Raw genomic sequence first — 27,629 nt, 5'->3', positions numbered from 1 at the left:
ACTCTAGTATTACGAACTTACAGGGAACTTTGCAGCTGCGCATTGAAGGCGATAGCTTTGATGCAGCCTCTATTCCTGACTGAGCGATGTCCGCCAATGTTATTAGCCATTGATGTATCGAATCGGGGGGTTCCCATCCAGCGAGGTAACCCGACTGAGTCTGTTGATCAGTGCTCTCGTTCAAAGTTGATAAATTGCAGACCATGTGCATCTCGGTCGTTTTCACTCAGCACAAGACTGGTCCAAAGAGCCATGTGGGGCAGACGGCACTCCGGTATGTGAAGAGCATGTTTCTTTCAAGCATAATCCATGAAGTGCGAGTGGCTCCTTCAGCTCTGGGAGGCTCCTTCTTCTCAAAACCATATAGCCTACCTCAGCTTTGCCAACCGGATATACCCAGGCTCAGCCGATACTTCGGGACACCGCGAATGGCGATCACGTTTCTGGTCCATAGAACAGTATGGATAGTACTACCCTATGGCGACATGATCGAAATCAAGTTATGTATTCCGGAAGAAGCTCAGATTTTCACGCGAGGCTGTCCATCGGCATTTGACGGCCGCATGATATACCTGAGTCCATTACCAACTTGCGGTTGATGACCTTGAGTTAACTCGATGTCTTTGCTGAAAGGTGTAAAGGTTGTGAAGCAATCTTGTTTGCAGAAAACTATTGAAAAATTAGTAAATTATGGAACTTTGGTCCATCCAGTAAGCTGATCGAAGTTTGTAGATTAGAGTTTGGATTCACTCTATGACCTGGGTATATTTTCAGTCGGAGTTCAAGGATCGGGTTACACCTACCTGATGCAATTTTCATGCTGTTGTAAATTAGATACATTCTTGGCCACATGAGCTCGGGACGAATGAATTTAAACACCTGAATACTTCCATACCATATAAAATGTTATGGCAGTGCAAATAACTTCTATCTCCATTTGATTTTGACAAATAGATACGAGTATGCTTTTCGCTTGACCTTGAATTCACAGCACATTATTAATGCTGGGGCTGGATAAATCGTTTTGCTCGATCCTGGTTGAATGATGCTCCCCGTCAGAGCGATTTCCTCCTTGTCGTTATCGTTCAGAACAGTGATTGATACTGTTGCTGAACTACCATACAACTTTGGCGAAAGAAACTCTTAAAAGATGAAAAATGTGGCCCAAGTGTGGACCTCAAAACGACTCACATCTCTGGCTCACTCGGTCAGAAGCGAGATGCCTGCACGATCCGATATCAGTCGAACTAACACCTATGGATCGCGTCGTAATAAAATACCATCTGCGAGATTACCCAAACATCCCTCACGAACTTCATGGAACACAACTTTTGTCGGTATAATGGCAAATAACCAACCAAAGTGTTGCCACCTAGGGAGTTTCTGCCATATACTGTGTTTGAAACATAATCCTTGATTCACTCACAAGTTACCGGTTTCTTGAGTCCTGTTTTGCGCATGAAGCGAAACGGTCTTCGAGCATCACCGGCTTCACTGGTCTTTTCCATTTCATGAACCCGTCTCCACCAGATTTCACTTTCAGCACGCAGGCTGTCCCGTGAATTGGAAGCCATTAATCATAAAAGCGTACAGTGAGATGAATCGCGGATAGAATAAAGTGAGCCTAGTTACACCTAAGTTGACAATAACCACTTAGTTACCGACTGTAATAGAACCGCCAGGTAGCAAAACCCACAGTACACCAGTAAGGGTAAGAGGGCGTCGGTCGGGTGAACAAACTGTGCATCAACTGCACACCAAGCTCAAAGAGCAGCCTATCTACCCATACAGCCATAGAGGCTCACATCATTTCAGGCCAATATGATAACAGTCAAAAGTGTTTAATCCAGCCGGTTGCTCGGTTGCTTACCCCGAACGATTTATGTGTTGTTTATAGCATTTGAAGGTCCATTCCGCCTAGGGTAGTGACACGATGATGAACTGGCAATTGCATAGCCTTTGGAGCTTTACAACTAGGGGTCGAAGTCTTGTTTCTGTCCACGCACACGCAACATCTCCGTACGAGTCTAGTGGAAACATAGGCCATGACCACTATTACATGCACAAAACGCTCAACTGGTTACCTTTTAACTTGTGTAGATTTCCACTTATACTTTACAAAGAAGGCCAAATGTTTAGTTGTGCCAACACGTTCACAGTAGTTGCTCGACGACAAAACAAATGAGTATCAGATTGTAAGAATGGATGTTACGGCTGTATCCGTTTTGTGGGTATTGGTGTCTTGAAAACCGGATGCCTCCTTTGTCCCCCACCCCCGGTTAGAAGATCCATCCGCTGTTGTGTGGTTTGCTAAAGACACTTATTTATGTGCAGGTCACTGGGGTGTTGATCAGGTTTTCGTTCAGCTGTAGCACCCTTCCGATGCCTAGCTGCCATACCACCCGAAAGAAACACGAGGGCTGGGATACTGCCAGGTTGCTCAAACCTAGACTGGGGAAGTTGAGAGATAGAGGTCGGAATCAGGTTTTAATCATCAGTTAGAGAATTTTGCGAAAATACGGACTTTTTGAGCTCTTTATTTGTTCTCTTTTTTATGTTCTGTCCCTTTCGTTAGTTAGCATGAGTTTGCCCGACTTCTGGTATGCATAAGTACAAGATACATATAAAGCTGGTGAATGTAATTCCACCCACAAATGCAAAGTTTCCTTCTACGTTGTGTTGGGCTCGGTGACCAGATATCGTGCTAGGTATGCTCGTCTTGAGCGATCGGTTGTTGATCGGCTTGAATAAAAAATAGCGATTCGTCGTTCCGACATATCCCTTCCTTCTTGATCTTCTGAAAAGAAGTTTGCTAGCGAATTCCTAAAGACCAACTTTCTATGGTCCATTTGTCAGCAATATCTTTCCCAGTGAGAGTGATGAATTTGATGATCCCATGCCTGAATGATGGTCTCCAAATTGTCTCATTTGCGCTCTTATTTTTTCTGTTGGAACACAGCCCAGTGCATATACCCACGGTGACTGCTTGCAGAACTTTTCAGCTAACACTAATTACTGCTGAGAGCTAACCAAACAACACTCCATAGTTTTCCGTGGGATTTTCGCCACACATGTAAGCGGTGCCGATATGTTCTCACTTTTTCCCACTCCAAATCGGAACATTGCTGTTTAATCCGTCCATTGTGCGGTCTTAGTGCACGTAGTGGATTTTGCGTTCCCGGACATCAATCAAGGGGAAGTCTCAGGTTATTAGTGCGAAATCAGGTGCTTTATTGGATTTCAAAAAAAAACATTGTCTGCTTCTCTTTGGATGCTTCATTGGATACTCTAATGTGTAAGCTGGTGGTTGGTCCACTAATCGACTGATTGATTGGTGTCGGTCGATTTTTGTCCACTCAGAGTCGTGGGTTTTCTCAAACTGCAATATTGACTGAAAGAGCAGAGCCTTCTTGATTAACTGACTGAAGTCCCAGTTCGGCTTCAATGAAAAGTTCTTTTGATTGTTTGTAGGACGGTTTCTCAAACCTCGTATCACTATTGGCTGACAGTGAGCTTGTGGGGTGTTGGACTCATCTTAGGTATTGTGTGGTCCGCCAAGTCCACACCAGGTTGGTGTGCTAGACCTTTGGGATCTCCATAGAGCCCTGGGTTAGATGTGAATTAGTGACAGGTGGTTGGAAAACCACGATTTAGATAAATTGGTATCTTAGTACCTCTTGAATGAATAACCTCACAAGGTTGCCGAAAGCTGTTGAATAATCCACTATTGTTTTCCGTCTCCTTTGGACTCATCCTTGAGTCTTCGAGTTGTCGTCAGCCGTGTTCTACTTAAGCACTCGTTCGAACTTATACAGTAATCACGAGCGAGAGATTTAGCTGAGTTTCTGTTGAGCATTCCGTTAAAACCAAACTCAGTTGCAAATGAATACATTTATTCCATATTTATACCCTACACTACCATGCCTCGTCGTACCGCCCGCTTGATGAACTTGATTTGGCCTGGTCGATAGTTCGCTGGGATGCGTTCGTTGGACGTTGCAAAACTGTTTGAAGGTAGTAGAGCTAGACCAAGTGGTGAAACCATGCACGGTACCTGGATATGTGTTGGACTGGCGTCCGTTTCTAGGCTATCCTGTGATTACGCCGTGGACACCCGCACACAATAGGTAATGCCACGTACGATTTTCACTGAGCCGTATATGCATCCAGAGGCCATGAGACTGGGGGGTGAACAGACGGGGGTAGTGTTAAAGCCATCCTCATACTCAATTCAAGTGGGCGCTGCTGACCAGATGAGTTCTACAATCCATGCAAACAGGCATCTGTTTGCTCACATCACTCAGGAGGCATGTCCGAGGCACACGCAAATGGTTAGCCATCATCGTTCTGCTTAGTCTGTAACGATGATCGCACAATGTCACTCCTTCTGACGTTCCCAGTCAGAGCTTTGCTGACAGGTGGAACAATCCGGCAGTAGGATTTCTTTGGTATCCACTTAGGTTAAACTGGGAACTTCATTACTAATAAGTCGGACTCAAAATACATCCGAATCACATTCCATAGTTACCCAGATCAATTATTGGGAGTCACTTTTAGCAACTTTGCGGGCTTGATGCACCAAATTGTTCAGCTTGCTGACGCATTTTCGAAAGTTTTAGTCTGTACGGCTCATGGCACGAAAAGCCGTTTCTAGTATCGTTTCAGGTTCAACAATCAGCTGGCTAGACCGATCTGGTAAAATCTTCTGGCCCTATTAGATGACGATTATCGCACTTGTTCACAACGTTAAACTTGCTTATCTGTCATCGGTGTACAAGATTAATGAAAATAGCTGAGTGAAAAAATCCGTCATCCCACTCGGATACATCATTATATAGTGTTGTCACTCAATACAGGAACGGTGCAGTACGTTTCCTACTTGTCTCTATCTAGGTTGCATTTGCATGTCGTTCAGCTGTAGCACCCTTTCGGTGCCTAACTGCCATGCCACCCGAAGGTTGCACGAGGGCTGGGATACTGCCAGGTTGCCCGAGACTAGACAGGGGAGTCGAGAGGCAGAGGTCGGGTTCGAACCGCGGGCCTTCCGGTCAGTAAATCCGCGCTCTAACCACTTGGACCGTCTCGCCCTCATTTGCATATCCTCAAAGACGCTCCGTCCTGGATCACGCAGCTATATGGAGACAGCTAATCGTAGTACATTTATGTTTGTTTGCATACAAATCTTCACTTGCCTCAGCCTTGATCGCCCCATGAATTCTCTCTAGCAATTAGGGTCGGACGCCATCTCAGCTTCTGCCCACATCATCATCCTCAGGTTTTATCATTCCCGGTTAGTTTTAGCACACAGTCTCATCATATTAAGAAGCTGATACTTACGCCCCACTTTCCTCTTTGTCAGTATTTGTTGAAATGTCAATTTCTTGATTGACTTGAGGTTTCTTCAATTCATCGGGTAATCTCGTTCGCCAATAAATCCATCGATTGTATCTTTGGAATTTTCGCGAACGTCTTTCTTGTAACGGTCCGAATCCCAATGTACCAAAACTCTACCATTCTCTTTATCCCGGTTCGCTTATTAAAGCCCTTAACCAATCAGGTATTATTGTTGTATCACCATATAGTACAAAGTACGGGTTGTCTTAGTTTCCGAGCACTACAGTTTCTGTGACCACAAGCTCATTTCGATTTCGTTCGGATCAAAATCCATATCCACTCATATCTCTAACCCCGGTATCTTTCAGTTTTCGTATTTATCTCAACATGCAGAATCTTACACCCACATTCATCTCACTTTTAATTCCACTTTTCACTCAGCTGGAAACCAATCGAAACTTATATTGATGACACCTTCGAACAGTACTTCAAGGACGAATGTGGCCTCAACCGGAAAAACATTCACGACCATCGTGTGCATTGCTGCCTGTATTTTATCTCTCCCTATGGACACGGGTAAGGCACCCCGCTTTGTCTGTGACTTGCAGTTCCATATCACCTGTTTGATGTTCTCAGTAGTTGTCGAAATTCCTAGTTGAAGCTTGTCGGTAGACCATCACGGGTTGAGTAAAGTATACCATTGTGACAGGTAGTAGTGAGCATTTACTTCACTATTTTTCTGCTAATCGATGGCCTAAGTCGCATATTTCCCTGTAGACAAGTCGTCCGATTGACCGACTTTTATTTTCTGGAACAGGCTTTACTGAACATAAGTCTAGTATGATGTGTGCTTTGGTGTGTGGCGTTTTGTTTTGGTAGGCTTCTTGTGTGGCCATGCGTGAACTGGTAAAGTCGATTCGTGCCAAGTTATCACACTTGACAGAAAGCTGTAAAGTCCTGAGTCAGAAACTTGCTCGTTTCGAAGATGTCAGGATGGTCGATTGTGGTCCTGGCGGAAACGTATTCGCCGTGTAATAACTGTATTTGGAATGCACCTTGCCACCTGTCATCCCCCTAAGGTGATGACCGCTGGTAGATCCCGGTTTGTTCACCTCCCCTACCTCCAGAACCTCCGTCGTTCATCATTTACTAATTTTTTCTCGGACTTTGTCACTCATTTTTTCACTTATATCCTACGTTTTTACACATCAACAGGCTCGTACCAGAAACAAGTGTATATGTTCGGTTCCTTTTATCGATCATAAGCCGTTTACCAAGGACACATTGCTGCTGCGCTTCCGGTCGCCGTTGAATGCATGGGGAGTCGATGGCATAATGTGTTATTTGATGCTCAACCAGTCTAGTGTTGGAAGGAACGGGAAACCTGACATTGGCGCATTGAAGGCAATGAATTCAATAAAGGAGCGATATGTGTGTTTGTCCTATGTTTGCCTCTATCATTAAACATCGATGAATCGAGTTCCGTAGCAGTTATCAACCCGACTGAGTTTACTGGCTATTGATCTCGCTCTTCGCTGCCATACTCTGAACTGTTTGCTTCCGAGTCTTTTTCACCCAGCACAGACCTGGTAAGAAGAACTCTGTGAGGAAAACGGTGTTACGACGCTCTCATTCGATGGTTGCAACGCAATCACACAGTGCGGGAACATTCTGTGTTGCAAAAATGACCCAGAGTAAGGTAAAGAAGCACACTGCAAATTAATGGGAAAACCGACCAATCTTTTGAAGGGAACTCAGTCTTCTACTGTAACGACCTATCCAGTCATGAACAATTACGATAGACGTATTGACTGACTGTTCGATTGACAGAACTAACCCAAGGCGTACGTGTGTTTGGATGCAAACTGGTGAAGCACTTCTGGTCAATGTTTATTCGGGTTGCTTTCTAGCAGATTGTCCTGTTGTTTCATCTTTGTTGTAAATCTCACCGATTCTGAGCTGCATTCGAAACCACAAACTTAGTCAGAATGGTTGAATACTCTAGTTCGAAGTTACTGATCAGTAATCTCGTCCAATTCCTTTTACAATTACGCATGATACGATACCATCGGCTTTTGATCAGCTGATAACTAGTCTGCTCGATAGCTTGGCAATTGGGTTACAAACGTTTCATCCTCATCGAAGGAGACATCACCAGTGCTTGGTTGGTTGGTCCAACCAACCTGATCAGCAGCCAATTAACGCACCCAAGGTATTAATATCTGAACGCATACAATCCCATCCATCCTCGGTAGCACGACTCTCTGCTATATTGAGAACTACTTAGAGAAAGATCAACATAAATTCCGTTAGTGTTTTTCATCCGAAGCAATAATATATTATTATACTTCAGTTGTTTTCATAACATTTCGGTTCCGGTACTCGAGTTTCACAGCTGCCTACTTTTCTGAAAGCTAAGTCTATCCCGTCACCTGTCTTCTCGTGTCTCCAATTCAAGTTTTCCTAGGTAATGTGCCTACTTTGCGGCTGAAAACGAGCTTGATCTTTGGTACCACCTCCTCATCGCGATTCCGAATCTTTGTCTCAGTGTGACGAATTCGATTATCCTTTTTTTCGTTTGTTTCATTCAGTCTGCGCCAGGTAGATGTCGAGTTCATGCGCCGCTTGCAGCACAAAGTCAACATTGTGCCCATCATCGCCAAGGCGGACACCCTAACAGCAACAGAACTGCGTGCTTTCAAGGAACGAATTATGTCTGATTTCGATCGATACAAAATCAATATCTACCGACTGCCGGAATGTGATAGCGACGAAGAAGAGGAGATCAAGCGATTGGACAAAGAGATTAAGGTCAGTTCCCTTGCAACCTCTCACGTTGCATTGCTAAGCCTAGAATGCGCATTCGATAAGATTGTGATCCAATAAGAGCTGTGACATTTTTATGAACCCAGGCAAACTACTTCCGTGAGTAATTCTTATCGCAGGGACAGTTTTCATCAACATCCTCAAAGGAAATGCTTGTGTGTTTCTACCAATAGAGACTTGCTCTTACCGCTAGACTCAACAACAAAAACTTACTTGAAGTGATTAGTGTCTAAGTGCGAGTTAATCACACTGCTGATCAGCCACTCGTGGCCGAACGGTTAAGGGTTCAAACTACTAGCCGGGAGGTCGTGGGTTCGAGACTCTTCGGAGTTTCGTGAGATGCGCACTGCTGATGATTCCCAATAAGGATGAAACAGCTGTACAGTGCTTCTCGGCTTTTCAGCATAGATTGGCTTCACTTACAGGATGAAATCACCACAAAATTCCCAACTCTCCTCACTACCAACAAGATTTTTAATCCTGATGACACTACAGAATTTCACTGTTAGCTGGGATATCTCGGAGATTTTCAAGACCAACTTCGACCTGTAAACTGGAGGATAGAAAAATTTCCCTACTGTAGTTGAGTTATCCAAATCTGTCCAATCGTGTTTTCACCGAATGTCAGTGATATTTTGCGAACTTTTTAAAGATCCAGCGGCTCTTCACCTGAGCTGCGTTTACGTGCTATCTTTGGTCTACTGGTGAAAGGATGAAGGCCTTCTCTGCGGAGTTATTGGAAAATGCCAACTGACCAGTTACAGACTATTGGACAGGGAATCAAAACTCTCATATGCATCTTGTTTACAAAACTGAACATCCATCTTCTCTTGAACGCGTCTTCCTGAACTTTTCTGGATATTCATTGACTGTTGCTCAAGTCCAAGCAAGGTTACAAAGCAACCCCACAAATTCCGCAATAGATCTCACTTTTCAAGAGGCGCAAGGCGGATTTGCGAGAAAACATACTACATACAAACATACATACTACTATCACCGTCACACTGGTTTGACTTTCTAGATATCCGTGCACCGGGTAAATGGACTTTAAGCAATTTTCGTTTCATATCATTTCAGTTCAGGCGCCATCTTTGTGGTTGTACAACACCGAAGTAGAGAAAGGCTGGACTCGAGTTTCGCCCCCTATTAGCACTCACCACCATGTTTGGCCGTGAGGGAGTTTGAATCCCTGAGGTCTGGCTTGCGAGATGAGCCTGTTACAACCACTCCACCGGTACACGTGAAACGGATTTGTGTTATCACGTCTGAACAGGTGGGCGTGTTGACCTGATGGTTCAGTGACCTTCCGCTAATTCCTCAGTTTGGTGCGCATTTACCAGAACAGTCTCACTTGGAAGGCAGGGGAACCAGTCAGATAACAGTTATGTAAGCACTGGTTCAACAGAACACTCAGGTTACTACAAATGATCTCGAAGCATTCGAACACGCGGTCCTCCCGCGTGGAGAGCCAACGGCCTCTTATCAGTAACCATCACGTTGCACGACTGAGATGGGCATGTCCTTGAGTAGGAGCCATGTATAGGTTCTCAACCCGTTCCATCAACCAGGAATCCGTAAGAGTTGGAAAAAACACCTCAGACATTCTTCCATGAAATGATTGGACGGTCTTCACTTGTCTTGTTCGAAATGCTCGGAAGAGTCAGAACAGATCTCTCATGTTCAGCAGTTGATACATTGCATGCTTCATTTAGCTTCACTTATAGTAATAGGCAAAGCACAACGCCAAACTAAGGTTCAGCCGACACGAAGCACCTAAGTATGACGTCATGAACGTCTCTGCTCACTTTGCCAGCTTGTTCAACTTGGAAGTTGTAACTTTACTCCATTCTTCAATGGCATCAAGCATTCATCAGTCGATAGAGCAAATGGGATTTGTATACCTTCATGCAGTTAAAAATGGTGTTTCCAAAAGCAACTGAAAGAATTCTTTCCTTACATCGGGCTCAATTCTCTTAGGACGAGAACTGTTCGCACGGGACAATTTGGCTATCAATACTAGAAACCTGCACAAAGTAGCTCAGTTATTTTCAAGCATTAGCTGTGTTACCTGACCGGGAAGTCGTGGCGGTGGGTCAGTCAATCGACAGCTGGGACAGTTGTCGTAGTGTCCAGTTACATCACTTAAGTTTGGGCGCATTTCCCTGTTCGGGCGTAATATTTCAAATGTATCTGGTACGCTAGTGATATAGGGATCTACGTGTTGTTCGTATGTTCGATATTGAAACCACGACTTGGTCATGAATGTGAATTGCTGACGAGCTGTCATAAGCGTCGATTGCTTCCCAGAGGAATCGTTGTGCTGAGACAGGAGAGGGATTGCTCAGAGAATAGTAACGCGGAGGCAAATCCCAAAAATCTCGAGACTACAACTGCAAATAATAGTTGTCACAATTTAGTGGTATCGGAATTGCATGCAGAATAAACCTTCGCTCCTAAAACACTCTGCGTAGATGCAGCACTTCCGACTGACCCTATGGCCATAGCTCCGGTTTATCACTATACACTACTCATCAGTGTGACATGACAGCCACAGCTAACGGTCCACCGGTTCGTCACTTGTGGAGTTGTGAAAAGCACGTGGTCGGTTGCCTTAAGGTCATCCACGTGTGGCATTTGGACGGCCACCGTATTAGCCTAATATTAACGCATGCAGCTAACGGTCCACCGGTTCGTCACTTGTAGAGTTGTGAAAAGCATGTCGTCGGTTGCCTTAAGGTGGCACTTGGACGGCCACCGTATTAACCTAATATTAATGCATACATATTGGTTACACTAGAATAAGTAAAATACCATTGGATTAGACGTGAAAAGATCTGCATTACTTTCTACAGGTTTTATACCAGACCTTCAGGGTGTCATTGACAAGACACGGTGCGTCGAATTTAGTGGAAATATCTTGATCCGTTGGTCTGTCTAGTCATCCAATTTAGCGAAAGGTTATCTCCAACACGAACGGAATTTCTTGCCAACCTACGTATCTTGTAGCGTCTTGAAGGCTAAAAACGACCGGAATCACGCTTTTGTTTTGTAAAAGGTTTGGTTGCTTTACTACATGTTACTTTCCATGTCGGATCGAATCCTGAGATGTGTGTTCTGAATTCCTGATAAGGTAGCTTCACTCAACAGCTTCCTAGCCTTGTGTTTCGTTTCCCCTTGCCTTATTCCGTATCTGAATAACCTCAGTTGGCCGTATTAAAGTGACAGGCTTAAATTGGTGTCACCTATTTAGGGCTGTTCACTTTCCACCCTTACAAAACGCGTTCGATGATCACTTTCTCGTGCTTTCGCATTTTAGTAAACTGGTGAAATCTCCAAGAGAGTCATTCAGCGATTACCTCGGGTGCCGGTAAATTTCTTGATAAAATATCACGACAGACTGTTCTTTGGGTTCAGTGCAGGGTATGTGTATAATCTTGTTAGAGAATGAGGAAAAGTTTGTCATTCAGGATAAATGTACTTATCTGAGAACGATAGGACCAGGCTTCCCTTTGCAATTGAATTGGAAGTTATACCCATTGCTTAGGGGAGGAGGGTCGATATTGAATACAAGTTTTAAAAGCTTACCAGAAACAACAAGAACGGGAGCAGAAGCAACAAATGACCGTTGATCAACAACTTCTCTGGGAAACAATGGACAGAGTCAAAAGAGGATGTCCTTATAAAAAGCGCTGCAAACCTGAAATACTTGACAAACCAGAAGGAAGCACTGAAACCTGTCGAAATTGATGAAAAGGTTCGATAATATTTCGGACTACCTAGTCACGCAAGTTGTACGTAGCTCTATCTTATCACATTTCCAATATGCCTGGCTAAGTGAGTCGGCGCTCGACTTACACCCTTTTCGTTCGTAAACAGCTTTCTGATACTTCTGCTTGATAAGAGCGGATTTCAGGGATTGAAGCGTCGGATTAAGTCAAAACTTGGAACTGAGTCGTAGCCATTTATACATGCAGTTGCTCGAATTTGTCTGTACACAGGCCTTCTGGTTTCAGGTATTACAAGTGAAATCAGTTCAAGTAAATTTAGGTCGCCTTTGGTTGTGATACAGTTTCAGACCTGAAAATACACTGCGTTTTTAACTACTTTTTGGCCCCTCTAAACGTCAGACTGAACGGATCGCCACGTGTGCTTCTCGTCAAATGCGACGTGGCGCGGTGCATGTATAACCAAATTGGTCAATAGCTAAGCTCATAAAAATCAATCCTAATTCAACACATTTGGGAAGTGTGAACCAATCAGTTATGGCCAAGTGGACCAACAAAAAATGTCTTTATTATTAGCTTACTAGCTTCGTATCATGATTTACCTCAATACTGGAAATATTGGAAAGATGAACCCGCCGAACGCCTAGGTTATTTTTCATATTTACTCGTAACACACCCGGTTACAATGAGTTCGGGAGGCACCAATCGAAATTACGTGCCCAGCTGGATGGAGTGATTCTTCTGCTCCATTTGTCACAACCTCTTTGCGAGGAGAAAAAACTGGTAGAGATTGTAACTTATGTTCTCCACTTTGAACTGACGGACTGAAAATAAGATAATGCCTGAATTCAGTGGTGCACTTTCTTCTGTTTTAATCTCAAGGTAATTGATAGGACGCCGGAAAATGGGTGGGGAGAAGATCCTTGGGCAGGACTCAACTGTTCGTATGATTATTTCGCTAACCTGGTCATTTTAACGCTCATTTTCAAGACTTGTTAACCATACTTGTCTCGATTCGTGAGTGACTAATTTCCGATACCATACTATTGTGTTGCGTGTCACCGATCCTACACCTGGGATACTATGCTGACCTTGAAAGCTCCGGTCCCAGCAAGATCGTAATAGCCTAGACTTACCTAGAGTGAACAGTAATATGGTTCTACAATGGGCACGACTATGTACGATTACTGTGTTGACAGGTACTATAAAGGGGTGGTCGTTTAATCGGAATCAGTTTGTCGAATCATCATTGCTACTTCAAACCATCACGTCTCAGCTCAGTGCTGTTTGATAGCCTGATATAATTAATTTTCCGCACTTACCTCTGTCCTGTTTTCTACTTATTACCGAACTAAGTGTAGTCTGAACTAGACGCCTGTGTTCGAAGTGTGGAGAGAAGAACAGATGAGACTACTCACAAGGTTGCGGAAAACTCCTTGATAGCCCGTGACCGGTTTTACCCTTTTTGGGGCTCATCAGGTAGGCGTCGGTCCCGAGTTTTTATCAGTTCTTTGTTCTACTTGAACCCAAGTTTGTCAAATACACTCATTAGCACACCACCTGGGTTCCAGCCGGATTTATCGTTCATGATATTCTTCAACTGAATTGCCTTCACAAAGGCCGCCTCATATTTCAGTTGGTACGATATTCGAGATATAAAGACATCATGAATGGGGGATTGAGCTGGGTTCCAATCGTCTCCTCTAAAAACCTAATTGGTATGCAAATGAGTGTGTTGCTCAAAAATAACAAATACCTCTACTTCAAAGTGCTCCCTTGTGAAGCGATGAACCGCAGCCAAATGGATGGCTGGTCACGTCGCCAACATAAGTGGATTGCGCGTATTTTGTAATAGAAACCGAAAATGGTAGGGTGACATGAATTGACTCTGATCACGCCATCGTGCGGACCCGCTTGGCACTTCGCTTTCCGCCAGCACTACGCATGCTGAAAGAGAAAAGCTTGTTCATCAAATTCGACAAGTTTCAGTAGCTGAAGAGTATCGAGCTGATCTGGCTAGGAGGCTACTGGAGACGCACAATTATATGGACGACGAGGATTGCTTGGAGGATGAATGGAGGCGAGTTAAAGAAGCAACACTGTCAGCTTTCGGAACTGTTTGCCCAGCCCATCTGACTGGACTCAATAAACACTAGATATCTTCGAGATCAGCAGATCTTATTGCTGCTAGAAAGGCCATACCAGCAACTAGCGAATATGATGGCGCACGAAGAGCCCTCAAACGCCGGATAATCAGGAGCTTAAAGAATGACAGAGAACGTTGGTGGATTTCGAAGGTCCAGGAGATGGAGAAGGCTTTCGCTGCAGGCAGCAGCCGCACCCTATTGCAACTGATCCGATCAACGGGTCAGAAGGCAGATGTCAGTGAGACAGTATGCGAAAAAGACAGAACAGCAACTCAGCCCCTCAATCGCCGTATTCAGCGGTGGGCTGCGCACTTCCAAGAACAGTTCACCTGGTCTCCTTCAGCACAACTGCTGGAAGAATCAAGTGGACCCGAAAGGAACATTGACACCAACCCACCATCAGCAACCGAAATCCAGCGTGGGACTTCAATCCTAAAGCGCGACAGGGCGCCTGGCCTGCATGGTCTACACCCTGCGCTCTTCATAGAAGGTGGCAAGGTCCTGGTGAACAGTCTGACTGCAGAAGATTTAGAACGAAAACAGAATACCAGCCGAATAAAGCTCCTCGACCGTCATCCCATTTTTCAAAAATGGGGCAAGAACGTCATGCAAAAACCATTGCTTATCAGCCTGGTATCCGTCGCATCTTAAGTGCTCTCTGGCATTATTTTGCGCAGAGTGATTGATGGATTATCGGGAGAGATAGATTCGCACAAACCAACAATTGTATGGCCTTATACACCCAGGCACCTGCCGTTTGGAGGGCGTTAAGGTTGACGATCAAACTCCAGTGGTACTTCCAAGAACAGTTCACCTGGTCTCCTTCAGCACAACTGCTGGAAGAATCAAGTGGACCCGAAAGGAACATTGACACCAACCCACCATCAGCAACCGAAATCCAGCGTGGGACTTCAATCCTAAAGCGCGACAGGGCGCCTGGCCTGCATGGTCTACACCCTGCGCTCTTCATAGAAGGTGGCAAGGTCCTGGTGAACAGTCTGACTGCAGAAGATTTAGAACGAAAACAGAATACCAGCCGAATAAAGCTCCTCGACCGTCATCCCATTTTTCAAAAATGGGGCAAGAACGTCATGCAAAAACCATTGCTTATCAGCCTGGTATCCGTCGCATCTTAAGTGCTCTCTGGCATTATTTTGCGCAGAGTGATTGATGGATTATCGGGAGAGATAGATTCGCACAAACCAACAATTGTGTGGCCTTATACACCCAGGCACCTGCCGTTTGGAGGGTGTTAAGGTTCACGATCAAACTCCAGTGGTAGGCTGTGGTGGGCATCCTCGCAGATGTTACGAAAATCTTCCTAGATAATCAATATCTGTTCGAAACTGCACAGGTACTTTTGTATCGCCCTAAGAATATTATTACCAATCAAAACCCAAAGTTTTGACTAATTGAATTTTACGGATAAAAATGTTAGTTATACAGGGATAGATGGTGTATTGTCAATTCCACAACACTTCACATTTGTCACCATTTGCATCGATTGACTTTTCTGTCGGAGAGCACTGACGTTTCTATGCAACACGAGTGGTTCCATCATCAGTTTGGGTCCTATTGATGGCACCCAGGTTCTAACAGTGTTCATCAGTCTCCGTGGGCGTATCTAGACAATGGTACCGGTATCACCAGCACATGATTCGTGAGATTACGGCTGATTTCAATGTGGGAGACGTCAGTTTGGATGCAGCCTGCAGAAATGGACCCACCCAATCAATATTAGGTACTGGGGGAACTGTTCAAGTCCCCCAAGTTATTTAATTCAAACATCATACCCTCGCAAGTTTATTACGGGTTTTATAGTTAGCAAATTTCGATGAAGTTGGTGTAGCATACAGAAACCCAGTTTTCGAGAAAAGTTACTAGTCTCAGGACAGCTGGGACAGTTTGCCGTTGGAATGACAAATTCAGTGTTCCAGTACTTGTTTCGTCACTGGGTTCTTTTCTCATAATTGTTAATTATTTTAATCACCCAGACGTTTTACTTGCTGATTAGTGCCTACTCTATAGGAGTGTATTCATCGAGTGACTTGATTCTTTTCCCCTTCGACGATCTTTTCGTACATTTTCTCCTTCTCTCTCTCTCTGCAGAGTGTATTGCCTTTCGCCGTGATAGGCAGCAACTGTGTTATCGAACTTGAAGGCGGAAAGCGCGCTCGTGGTCGACAGTACCCATGGGGTGTTGCGGAAGTGGAGAACCCACGCCATTGCGATTTCACCAAACTGCGCATATTTTTATTGAAGTAAGCCGCTCTACAAAAAATAGGTTTCTACTTTGTTCTATGTGCAGTAGATCTACATTGTGTTTTGCGTTATTTACCTAGGCCGTTATATAATAATTGGATTATCCTCGCCGTTTGATTGTATCCTCTCCGAAACTGTGTTAGACCTGCTGCCCATTTTGTGATCTTGAGGACCTTTTCATGCTACACTGTCCTGCTACTAGTCACTCAATTGAATACTGACAGGCTGTCAACGCCAGATTCCGTTGAACCGTCTACGATAGTTTCATCCGGAAGCCTGGTGTTGTTCGTAGGTTGACGTCAAAAGTTGTCCACAGGGGGTGTCTGTCCGTGATTCATGCGACCGTAAGCCTTACTCGGACTCTAAGAGTGCGCGCAATGTTACGCTTGGGATTGAACGCTCATCAGGACGTGTTATGCATGGCTCAGAAAAACCTTGAAGTCATATGTGTGCCAACTTTAACTGGGGATCTGTATGTTTTCAGTTCGATCTATCCAGCTACGAATCGGGTACTAAGAATAAGTTGGTTCTAGTTGCAGTAACGGAGAAAATAAGGAAAGGACAGCCATATATTGGTGACCATCACTTAACTTGAGGTGTAGCTGGTTGGAGTAGGTAAGATGGTTCGGATTTCTGCGGCATCTTATTCAAGAGGCGTAATTTGGTAATCGCGTATCCAGTGCTTATGAACGAGAATCCCGGTAGCAGATGTGCCCGCGCAATGTCCTAATCAGAACTCATCCGTCCAACCGTCATCATCAGAGGATACACTGTACTGTGGAGGGCGCTCCTCGTCGTTTGTCTGGACTTTTACGTCAGCTACTCGAAATGCTACTTTTGTACGTTTTTCTCACCGAACCCGTCATGAAGGAATCCAATAGAGACCACTTTTCTCAGCCTCATTGCTGCCATTTGCCTGAGTGTATGTTGCAGGGCAAACTAATACCTATCTCATCGCCTTTAGCTGACAGGCTGAGAGCGCCTTCACCGTAAAGACTATGAACCCTTGCACCAGGCTTGAGATGTATGACCATTCGTGATCCTCCCGTGCCAGTTTGAGTGACGCTACGTGGATCAAACCATTTCTGCTACCTATGCTGTGAAACTCGCATGTCGAACTAAATTGACATCTGTTTGCGCGTTTCAGGGTGCGCATTTGTGCACGACATTTGGACAGCCTCTGGTTTGACATAGAAACGAGTTAGCGGTCGAGTGGCGATTTTGCTGCTAATTTTTCGCAATCACTCGAGGTCGTGTCGTTAACATGTTCGTGCTGAGTGTAACGGTGCTGCCTCCGGTCTACGTCCAGCGCGTTTAGATGCGCAATGGTGTAACCAGGCTGATACACGACTTCTCTACAGTTATCAGTTGTGAAACTGAACCAAACCTCTAGTAAATGGTTGTTGAACAGCCGGCTCTCGTCTTTACTCGTTTACTTGAATGTAGCGTTTTGACTTAATTCAGCTCTGTTTTCTGCTGGCCATCTAGTTAGGTAACTCCATCAGCTTCTCGTGTGACTGATTTCCCGTTATATGCCTTGTGCTTTTCTCTTACCCCCCACCCCCCCAGAACCCACATGCAGGATTTGAAAGACATGACCCTGGATGTTCACTACGAGAATTACCGTGCCAAGTATATTACAGAACGAATGTCTAAACGGCACACGGATCGCCGTGAAGTTGGTCCTACGTGAGTTGTTATTGAAAACCATATAGTATTTTTATAGGCGACGTTGCCCTTGTAGCCGCTCACCGTTAATATAACTCGCACAGCCTTCAAAACCTCTAGACTTCCCAATTCCCTCGCGTTTGCTCGCGAAATTTGGTTTTTGCATACGTACGGTGTGAACTTGTCTTCACGATACCATGGTTACCTTGATCTCGTCAAACCATTTCCGTTCGGAACATCTTTTTTTGGATCGGCTGCTAGTTCATAGTGCGATTCAAGTAGACGAAATCCTCTAATCTGGATGTGCCTAACAATGGTTTCTGTTTCCTTCTTTTTAAAACTCACCAGCAACGTTACACCTCATGACTGTCTACAGTTCGAGCCCACTACTTTTCGGTGAGAAGTTTGAGCACTATGATTCATCTACGGGTGGCTGTTCAGTCTTGTGATCGACTTCTACTCAGACCTTCAGTCACAGTCCACTTTGGATGATCTGACGGTCACTGGTTGTTGGATTAATTGCTTCTCTTAGATGCTTTACAGCTAGCATCCCAAACAACCAATCCATCCTATTAAAAACAAGAGCGGGTTCGTTCGTGAGCAAATCAAACAACCAATCCATCCTATTAAAAACAAGAACGGTTTTGTTCTGTGAGCAAATCGTCACCGAGTACATTCTACAAATCTCTGCGCTATAAACTACTTTCAAGTTCCTTCATCTTGAGATCTAAATGCTCTCCCACTACCGCAGCTTCTTCATTAGCGATCAATCAGTGGAACCAGAATATTCGCGTACATTTTTAAGTTCTCCTTATGGTTGAGTTGGTACAGGGATGTAGTTGCCTTGTTCCATGGAATACCATGGAGAGCAGCAACCTAGCCTCCACATCAGTAGTCGGTGGGTTCCCACCCACACAGGAAAATGCAATAGGCCACTGGGGTTTTACTCCTTAGCTTGCTCGCTATCAATGATAAGTGCTGGGAATTTTTTTCGAAGAGGGATGCATTTTCCGACTGAAAAACACTGCCTCTTTTCGAAAATCAAATTTCCCACTTCATTACTTCTTAACATGATAGCACTTCCTAGTATATATCTTTCGGACTGGAACTCCCCACTGCTGTACAGCCAATCAGTAGAAATAAGGAGCGATTGGTTAATCCTTTTGTGGTACAACTGCGGATATATCGCGACTGAGGATTTTTATCGCTAGATCTTATGTTTTCTGGCCTTGTTCACAGCGTTCAATGCTGCGCCTAAAAAGTAGTCTTGTGTGGTGATTAAAGCAACCTCTGAAAGCAGAGCCAGAACTCTGTTAGCCCCGTTTCATTCAGAGCGTTTTATGACGCTTCCAAACGCCTTCTCGAATGTGGCCCCCGGTTCGATCTTTTTTCATATACAGCCCCCAATGATGGATCTAGAGGCTGAATTACTTAACTTCTAGTCAGGCGAAAGACTGTACACACAGATTATTGTGTTTGCGTTTCGGAAGCACACATATTTCCTTTTTTTCACTTTTCTCACGTATCCCCATCTCTATTTCCCTGATGTAACAGGCGGACGGATCGTGAGGGTGGTTTCGAGGCTCTAGTTGATCAGGACAGCCTATTAAAGCAGAAGGAGGAGGAGGTGAGTTTTTGTTCGCGAATGCAAACAGATGGGATCCATTCGGTTATTCTGAATTGACCATTTGTTGCTTACGTTTGTTCCCTTCCTCAATGAGCTTGTTGCCATATCCTGATTACACTACTAAAGTCTGATCATAACAAGTGTCGACAACTGCCGCATCCCTGGCCGGGGATCCCGCGACTCAACTCACTAATGGTTAATGACACTAGCGAACATGGCTCAACCACGTAGTCAGTGGCGCTCGTGCATCAGCGCGTAACTATCCAGTTCCCGAACTAACTGAACACGCTATGGCCTTCAATGCTTGGTCGTAGCTCCCACGCTCTCTCACTTTGCAGTCATCGAAGCTGTCGCAGTTAGAACCAATGTGCATGGGTTATAACTGATATAATAATTCGATTTAGGGAATTTTAGTTTCCATAACTTGGGCCAATTTTCGGAACTGGTTTGTTCCCAGAAATGACTGAAGAGGTTTGTCTTCCTGACAGGAGCCCATCATACATTCAACAAGCGCTTCTTGCGTAACGGAAGTCTATCACTTTCCGTGCGATTTTATGAATAGCTTTGTCTGTATACACTCAAATTTGGGATGTAGATCTAAATCGATGAATCTAGTTTCTGTCTTCCCTCGGTATGTCACAGCCTATCTAATTTCGCGGAATGTTTCCACGACTAGCTTAGAACGTTCCCACACAGGCAGGCTTATAGGTTTCCAAGATGTCCATTCCAGCATTTCACTGTCATGCTGCCTGATTTGCACTGTAGCTATTTAAACAGGCGTTTTGCGAACAACGGCTGGTTTAACTCACCCTTATCTTAGAGCTTGTCGGTATTGTTACATCACAAGTGACGCACCTTGCTTTTTCTAATAACAAGCCTACTCATGTTTCTTAAGAGACGAGAACTCTTTTTATCCGCTCCTTAGAGTAGTCGCTCTAGAGACGACCGTCTGTGTAATACGATTTGCCGCAAGTGCGCGTAGTTCAATGCCCGAAAGACTATAGCTTCCAGTTCGTTGCAATGCATTAATTGTCCGGATGTCTCTAAGCTTCCCAGGTTTCTTATGAACTGCACGGCGGTTATTCACGAAAGGCATAGTTTGAATCTATCATTTTAGTACAGTAAAATGCATAAAAGCAAAGTCAAACGGGCTGCTTTTGAAGTGATCACTTTTACTCATTCGAACCTGTTTGACTGTCGTTCATACGCAGGAGATAATGGCGGTAGTCAGTGACATTTGTCCGAAGGTAAGCCAGTTAACGTGACTGTTCTATTCCGTAGTACTGAAGGCGTACCTAAATGTGATCAAGGGATTTATATTTTTGAAGCGGTAAATTTTGTAACAGCACTTAGCGTGGCACGTGAGGAGTGGCTGCCCCAGCTACACAATCAATGTGCCGTGGATTAGTGTGTACCACGACTACTCCAGTCCAACAGACTAGCTGATACCTTCTTAAAGTTGGGCCTTCCCGTTCTGCCGTATCATTTTGTTAACAGCTGCTCTCGGAGCCAGTGTTTAACTCAGAAAATTCCATTTTGTTTTCCTGTCACCTTCCCTAATGTCGAGTTCCAACTAGTCGTCTGACTAATGATGTTATTTGACTCTAACCGATCGGCTCGATGATAATTATCAGGTCCATTTACATATGAAGCCTTATTAAAATCAATACGGGCACGACGGTGTGCCACATGTGGACCCTACCACATCACCTGTTCCCGCAACATTTATATCGTCAGCTTCGGTCCATACATACGTACTTTTGCACCCGAACGCACTGGTAATCTACCTCGGAGGATACTTTCACCATCAACTAGATCCATTTATCAACAGTTCAACTAACAAGAGGGTAGTGAAATTTCGTTTTCGTCTTTCACTCACTTGGTGAAAATGTCCAAGCTCTGCAGTTTGAATGGGAATAAAACAGTTGGTACAATCAATCAGTACATGAACCAGTGTATTTGATTCCCACATCCCCAAGGCAGGCTAATTTTGCATGTCTTCTATGCATATAAGTTTGGCGGATATTATGAATTCATAATCGTTATCTCGCCGAACGATAGTCATCCAGGGTTATCGTTGCAGAACAACGCCCCACAGAAACCAGTCACACAGTAAGGTCCGGTTAAAAGCGTTTCGTCAAAAATATGTGGTCTTTGATCGAACATGATAGCACAGCATAGCATAAAATTCGGTCCAGAGTGCAAACGAATAAAGAGCGTTTCATTGGAACTCATTAAAATGAAGGGTTTGTCTAGATGGCGGGAGCTTTCTCAGCACTAGATTTGACATTGGTTCAAAGTACAAGACCGAGGTAAATGCTCTATAGAATAGTAGTTTTCGGAAATGCAGTGGGACTGAGTACCAAACATTAGTCATATTCGCAATGCCCGATTTCATCAAAACCGGAATTCATGATGCGCTTGCCTGTATTTTTTTATGGAAAGAAAACTAGGAGCGACCTCATATCAAAGGCAAGCTGTCATTTTGCTGTGTTGTTCTGTTCGCCCGACGTGTGACAAACGAAGACGCACATCCAACTCACTAGGTACTGATAATGTCACATCGCTTGATGACGAAACATTCCCAACCCAGCGTAGCTCAGTGAACAGAACAGCGAGCATCCATACAACCATAGTATTATTCTTTCCAATTCGGGCAGCCATATTCAGATAGTAGAATAGCCCGCGTATGAAACAGTTTAAAGATTTCAATCAATTGGAAAAAGTTTGGAACCGATTGAGAAGTCATCATTTCAGAAGAGCTTGGTAAACAATCGATAGTTTTTATTTGGGCCAATGGCCAATGGTTCTGTTATGACAGTGTTAACAAATCGTGCCACGTTTCCTCGCTTCGCTACGAAAGTCCTATTCGCTGTTTGTCTTTTCGGCTCTACATATGTTTACTGTCTGGTTGCAACATACTATCATCAGAATGTGACCTCGTACAATCGTCTGGATAGCTTTGTGTATTGGTGTTGAATCACGATATTGATGCTAGTCAACTGATACCATCTTTTCACCTGTCTCGCACAAAAATGTTTTTGGTCAATTCCGGAGTACTGTGTGCTTTCTGCCGAAATTGCCACACGGTGTTCTCCAGTTCTCGTCTAACAATGAAGTGGAAAGACCGCTCGCTCGAACTGGTTCGTATTCGCTTGATGTAAATGATAGCGTTAATAGTGTTCGTATCGTCAACATTAGTGTTGCTGAGCAGGATTTCGTGGTCCTTTTGAAAATTTCTGAAATAGAGTCTAGGAAGTATCCGAAGTCATGTATTAACTCCCCTTTAGAACACCCATGTATGTTAAAATCTCTGCAGTGACCGCGCCATCGGGACAGTCATCATATTCCTACTGTGACTCTTGCATAACAGGCCTCAAATCAGAGATAACTGGCGCAACTTTGTACTCAGTTAATTACATTCAACCTTGCTGCTCAAAACGAAGCAATGAACGGTAACTCTTAACCGAGTTAGATCTATTTTCACGAAGGATGATTACACTACCCTTGGTGGTATGCACTTCGGGTGGAGGGTCTGAGACAACTCCAGGTCTTTGAGCACTGATGCCTCCAGACTATAGCTGGAGTCGGCTTGAACCAACGAATTCGCAACGATGTGGTCAGGAGACGGGTTTTGGGTTAAGCAGGCAGTACTTGACTAGAAGAATTCATCCAGCACTGCAAATTAAGGTAACTGGGTCATGTGTTACACATACTGAGTTACCGCCTGCGAAGACGAGCGCTGTTTTCCTTGATGCCTGTTTCGAAGTGGTGGAAAGCTAGAGGTGAACAGAAGTTGACATGACAGAAAGGAATAAAAGATGTTGCGAAAGGTTTGTGCGCAGTTCACCTTCCAGATTGGGGTCCACATCACCCTTCCTGTTCTTGGCTGGAGACACTGAACGATGTGCTGACCAACCGATGTCAGTGGCTTTTAGTGCTGTCAGTTTCTATCCAGATTGTCCAATTGAGTGCTGGAGGTGTATTCGCCTCGGATGTTTGTGGTAGGCTATCCCCAACTCCCTCTCCATGTCTCAATTTTCTTTCCATCATTCAAATAAATTGACGTGGTTGAAAGGCAGTGAAACACCAGTGTTCTCATTTGTTGTTACTCTCCAGTACTCCCGTTAATGTTAATGGTGCCGGTGTTTTTTATCTATCCAGCGCGACAGCAATCTTGGTAGTCTCAGTACGTAGGATAACCACGAGTTCTGCGTGGATCGATGTGAACAGCAGTCAGTTTGTCCATTATTTGTAATAGTATTCTCAGTTCACTTGTAACTGGTGAACCAGGTCTTCCCTTGTGTCCTCATATCCATTGCACAGTGCAGTGGAAAAGACTCGATTCCATCAAACGACTGACTGATGTGGTGTGCACCATTCATTATTAGTCACTTCACTTGTGCATCAAACTATCACCGCTGCATTTCCAAGCTTTCTGAATTTGCTCATTTTTCAAAAAAACTATCCTTAAACCAGAGACGCTAGGAGTGGAACGGACCATAGAGTGTAAGAGGGTAAATAGCGATTATCAGGGGCACACGCAGATACAAAACTTCCTTCCAGGACTGCATTTTCTTTCACGTGAGTGTTCCTACAAAAGTTAGAGTCGCCGGGCCTTTTCATGCTTTGATTTGTTGTCTAGTGTTTCACCGTCTCAGCCGTCCGTATGTGAAATTGACCTGGTTTTAAATTGTCCATGTGAGATTATCCTATCTCTCTCTCTCTGTGTTAGTTTTGCACGCCTGAATGCTTCTTTCGGATCTCTGTAAATCATACTGAACTATTTTCAGCCCCCTCGGCCTTCCATTTCAACCGCCCAGCCCCCAAAGAGTATGATTACTATTTCAGTGTATTGAATGCATACAATCACAAGTTGATACCAATGATTGTGATAAAATGAGACTAATTTGTCTTGTCTGTACCATGACTGTGCCAACTTCAAACAGTAGGAGACTACTTACCTTAGCAGTTTTAATGTTCTCAAGGTGCAAGACTTCTTTTCCACTTTACTCCTCGCACATATCAGGTGAAAGTTCTCGGCCGTGTTCTAGTCTTGTGTGTTGCAACAGGCTATGCTGAACCGTCTTCTTATAAATCCTCTCTTGGGTAGTTGACCACAACCCGATATAAATCGCGAAGCGGCCAATGAAATAACGCGGACGCTGTCGACCAAACAGCCAATCTCATGAGATGTTCACGAGATACGCTTCAGAAGGTGTCGAATGGAGAACTATAGCTAACTACGCGGTGGAAATATCGCCTACATTGGCAACTACCCGTTCACAAGCGAATCCCCCAAATTTTGTGGACTCATCAATTGCCACTAAATTCATTCGCGCAATCAGTAGTTCGACACATTGTCATAATCACAATCGATACTCAAGTATTCCAGGACTATCACTAGACTTGTGAAAGTCGATTTTCCTTCGACACCGTGCGTTTCTTCGTTCGATCTCCTTACCTAAACGGAACTTAATTGTAAATAAGCTTTTAAAGGTCAACTAAAAGTGTTCTAATCTCGAGGTTTGTCTCTCAGGTGCGGAAAAATTGCACCACAACCTTTGTTTCTCAGCACTCTATTCTCCATTTTAATGTGTTATAATGCTCTTGCCTGTGACGGCGAAAGGTATTGGCGCGGAATCGGTACCACAGATCCCAATGTCTGCGTCATATTATTTCATCATCATCCTTGCCAGTACATGCATGCTGAGAAAAGTGCTGTAATTGAGAGCGGATCGAAACGGGAATGAACGGGAACATAAACCAGGGACCCCCAAGATGGGGACATCTAGTGGACAACATCAGAGCGCGTTACCTGACAGCAAGAGAATAGGAAAAAATAGACTCTTCTCCTCGGTTCTTAATGGCACCTGCCGGGTCTTGACGAACACACAATTCGAATGAGCGAAATTCAGTTGGTAGTCCATTCGGGAGGGACTGGCGATGTGTTCATTGTTAGGAACGATTTTGCTTATCACAATCGACGGATTTTCACACATTCTCAGAGCGGAGCTTTCGACTGTATCTGGTAAAATGTTCAGTTACAGGTAGTATCAACGGAACTGTCCACCTATTTGCTGATAAGCTTGATAGTCAAGCAATCTGAAATCAGTCTAGTTGAAAATGCTTATTTTTCATGGCTTCTCCATCTAACTTCTACTCTGGTAGAATAGGTCGCCGACTTCCAGCCTTGTCGGCTCGATAATGCTTCTGTCTTAACCCATCCCAGTGGTACTGACTGAGTTTATTAATCACTGGAACTTTGCTGGCCGATACCGATGCATCGATCGACCATCAACCATCATCTAAACTTTGATCCTAACATTGAGTGTCCGGGTGCCGCGAGTCGCCCATTCACTGTGAAGGTTGCTGGAGACTGCCCGAATTCATTAGCTGAGATAATCCGACTTCTCGACTGCATCTAACGGTCACCCCTTAGGGGGTAATAACTAGGAAGATTTGTGACTTATTTAGCCATCAAATAGATATTTACCATTTGATTTGATTCGATTTGTTTAGATTGGATTACATTTAGTTAATAGGCATGCAAATAAACTGGCCGATGTGATCAGTAGGTGAGGAAATTCTTCCAAACTTGGGGGGCGAGATGGCTCAGTGGTCGGAACACGAATTTACTGACCGGAAGGTCCGTGGTTTGAGCCGACCTCTGCCTCGACTTCCTCTGTCTAGGCTTGAGCGACCTGGCAGTATCCCAGCCCTCGTGCTTCCTTCGGGTGGCATGGCAGATAGGCACCGAAACGGTGATTCAGCTGAACGATTATCTTATCGTCCAAACTCAAGAATCGGTGGATCTGTAGCCAACCTTTTCAGTCCTGCTATGGAGTGCGATCATTATTGTACAAGAATGAGTCCTCTGTGCCCAGTGGCTGCGAGTTTCCCAGTCGAAGGTTGTACGAACGGAAGAGACGTAAGACTCACTAAACGAAACGGAACAAAATGATAGCCTTTTGCAGTAAAGTTTGTTGGCAACTGTATTCATATTCTACATTCTTTTCCTATCTCTCGTTTTTCAGCTCCAAAGAATGCAGCAGATGGTTAGCCGGATGCAAGAACAGATTAAACGCAGTGCCGCCATCAGTGGTGGTAACTCATCTTCTTCCGTGCAAAACGCTGGCTCCACTGTTGCGCCCATAGCACCCACCAGCACTAACAATCTTTGAATGTGGAACATTCATTTCGTTGTGGCGAGCTAACAGTTTGTTCGTTCCCCCAAAACACGCTGTTGCGCAATCATAGGTCTATGTGCACTCACTACCCAATGCTTGCATTTGCAGCTAATTTCCTTTCCTTTTATAACTAGTAACTGTTTTCCGCTTGGTTAGTGCATTCGGGCCACACTTAGCTCTCTGGAAACCTATATCTTGTCACAAGCTTGTAGGCCTGCGACTTCTCTTTTAACCGTCTGTCCCGGTTGTCCGTTTCTACACACACACACACACCAGCTGTTTTACTGCGAGACACTCTGATTGAATGTTATTTGAAAAGGTCCGACCTATTTCTCGGTTTTTGTTGCGCTTTTTGTTTTTTTTTTTGCACTTTTTTTCTAACGGCGATTTCTTACATTGTTCGCATTCTGACTGTCAACATATTCTAAGCGTCATCTAACTGTGTTCAGCTTTTCGCAATTCACGACATGGACAATGGGATTCTTCTGAAATTCTGAGCCGTGAATCGCCCTTTTAGCGCACTACATTCACCCTATACATGTGCCTATGATTTTAGTTCATTTCTCTGCTGATGGGTTAAGGAGGTGCGAGAAGATTCCCTGGGCGAAGTGCACAGTCAAGTTTCAATGAGAGTTACGCTCTGCTGACTGGTGATACTGTCTCTGTGCATGTCATTTGCAGTGACCCCAGCTCCGATAACGTCGTGTGTGGTGCTATACAAACTAGCTCCGTTGTTGTCCAACAGATTTGTTTACCTTCGAACCCATCGAGTTCGGCCGTATGTTTAAGAAGTCGCCGTTGGAACGGTGTAACTTGTTTGTTCATATGCCCCCGAGGTCGGCCTGCTCAC

At 44.4% G+C, this 27,629-nt stretch overlaps 1 protein-coding gene across 1 annotated transcript in view; it reads left to right on the top strand.

Moving 5' to 3' along the window:
• T265_05018 (hypothetical protein) overlaps positions 1-27,322 on the top strand; it is a gene marked incomplete at both ends in the record, with an annotated part of 55,219 nt that extends 27,897 nt beyond the window's left edge. The window contains 6 exons of the mRNA XM_009169908.1: positions 5,776-5,910; positions 7,926-8,145; positions 16,142-16,293; positions 17,864-17,983; positions 19,517-19,589; positions 26,627-27,322. Of these exons, the coding sequence (XP_009168172.1) occupies positions 5,776-5,910; positions 7,926-8,145; positions 16,142-16,293; positions 17,864-17,983; positions 19,517-19,589; positions 26,627-26,773 (847 nt within the window). The remainder of the gene's footprint in view (positions 1-5,775; positions 5,911-7,925; positions 8,146-16,141; positions 16,294-17,863; positions 17,984-19,516; positions 19,590-26,626) is intronic.
• Positions 27,323-27,629: the final 307 nt, after the last annotated feature.

This window comes from Opisthorchis viverrini (genome assembly GCF_000715545.1).
Source record: "Opisthorchis viverrini unplaced genomic scaffold opera_v5_88, whole genome shotgun sequence".
In the NCBI taxonomy this organism is placed as follows: domain Eukaryota; kingdom Metazoa; phylum Platyhelminthes; class Trematoda; order Opisthorchiida; family Opisthorchiidae; genus Opisthorchis; species Opisthorchis viverrini.
This window is presented reverse-complemented; position numbering and strand designations above follow the sequence as displayed.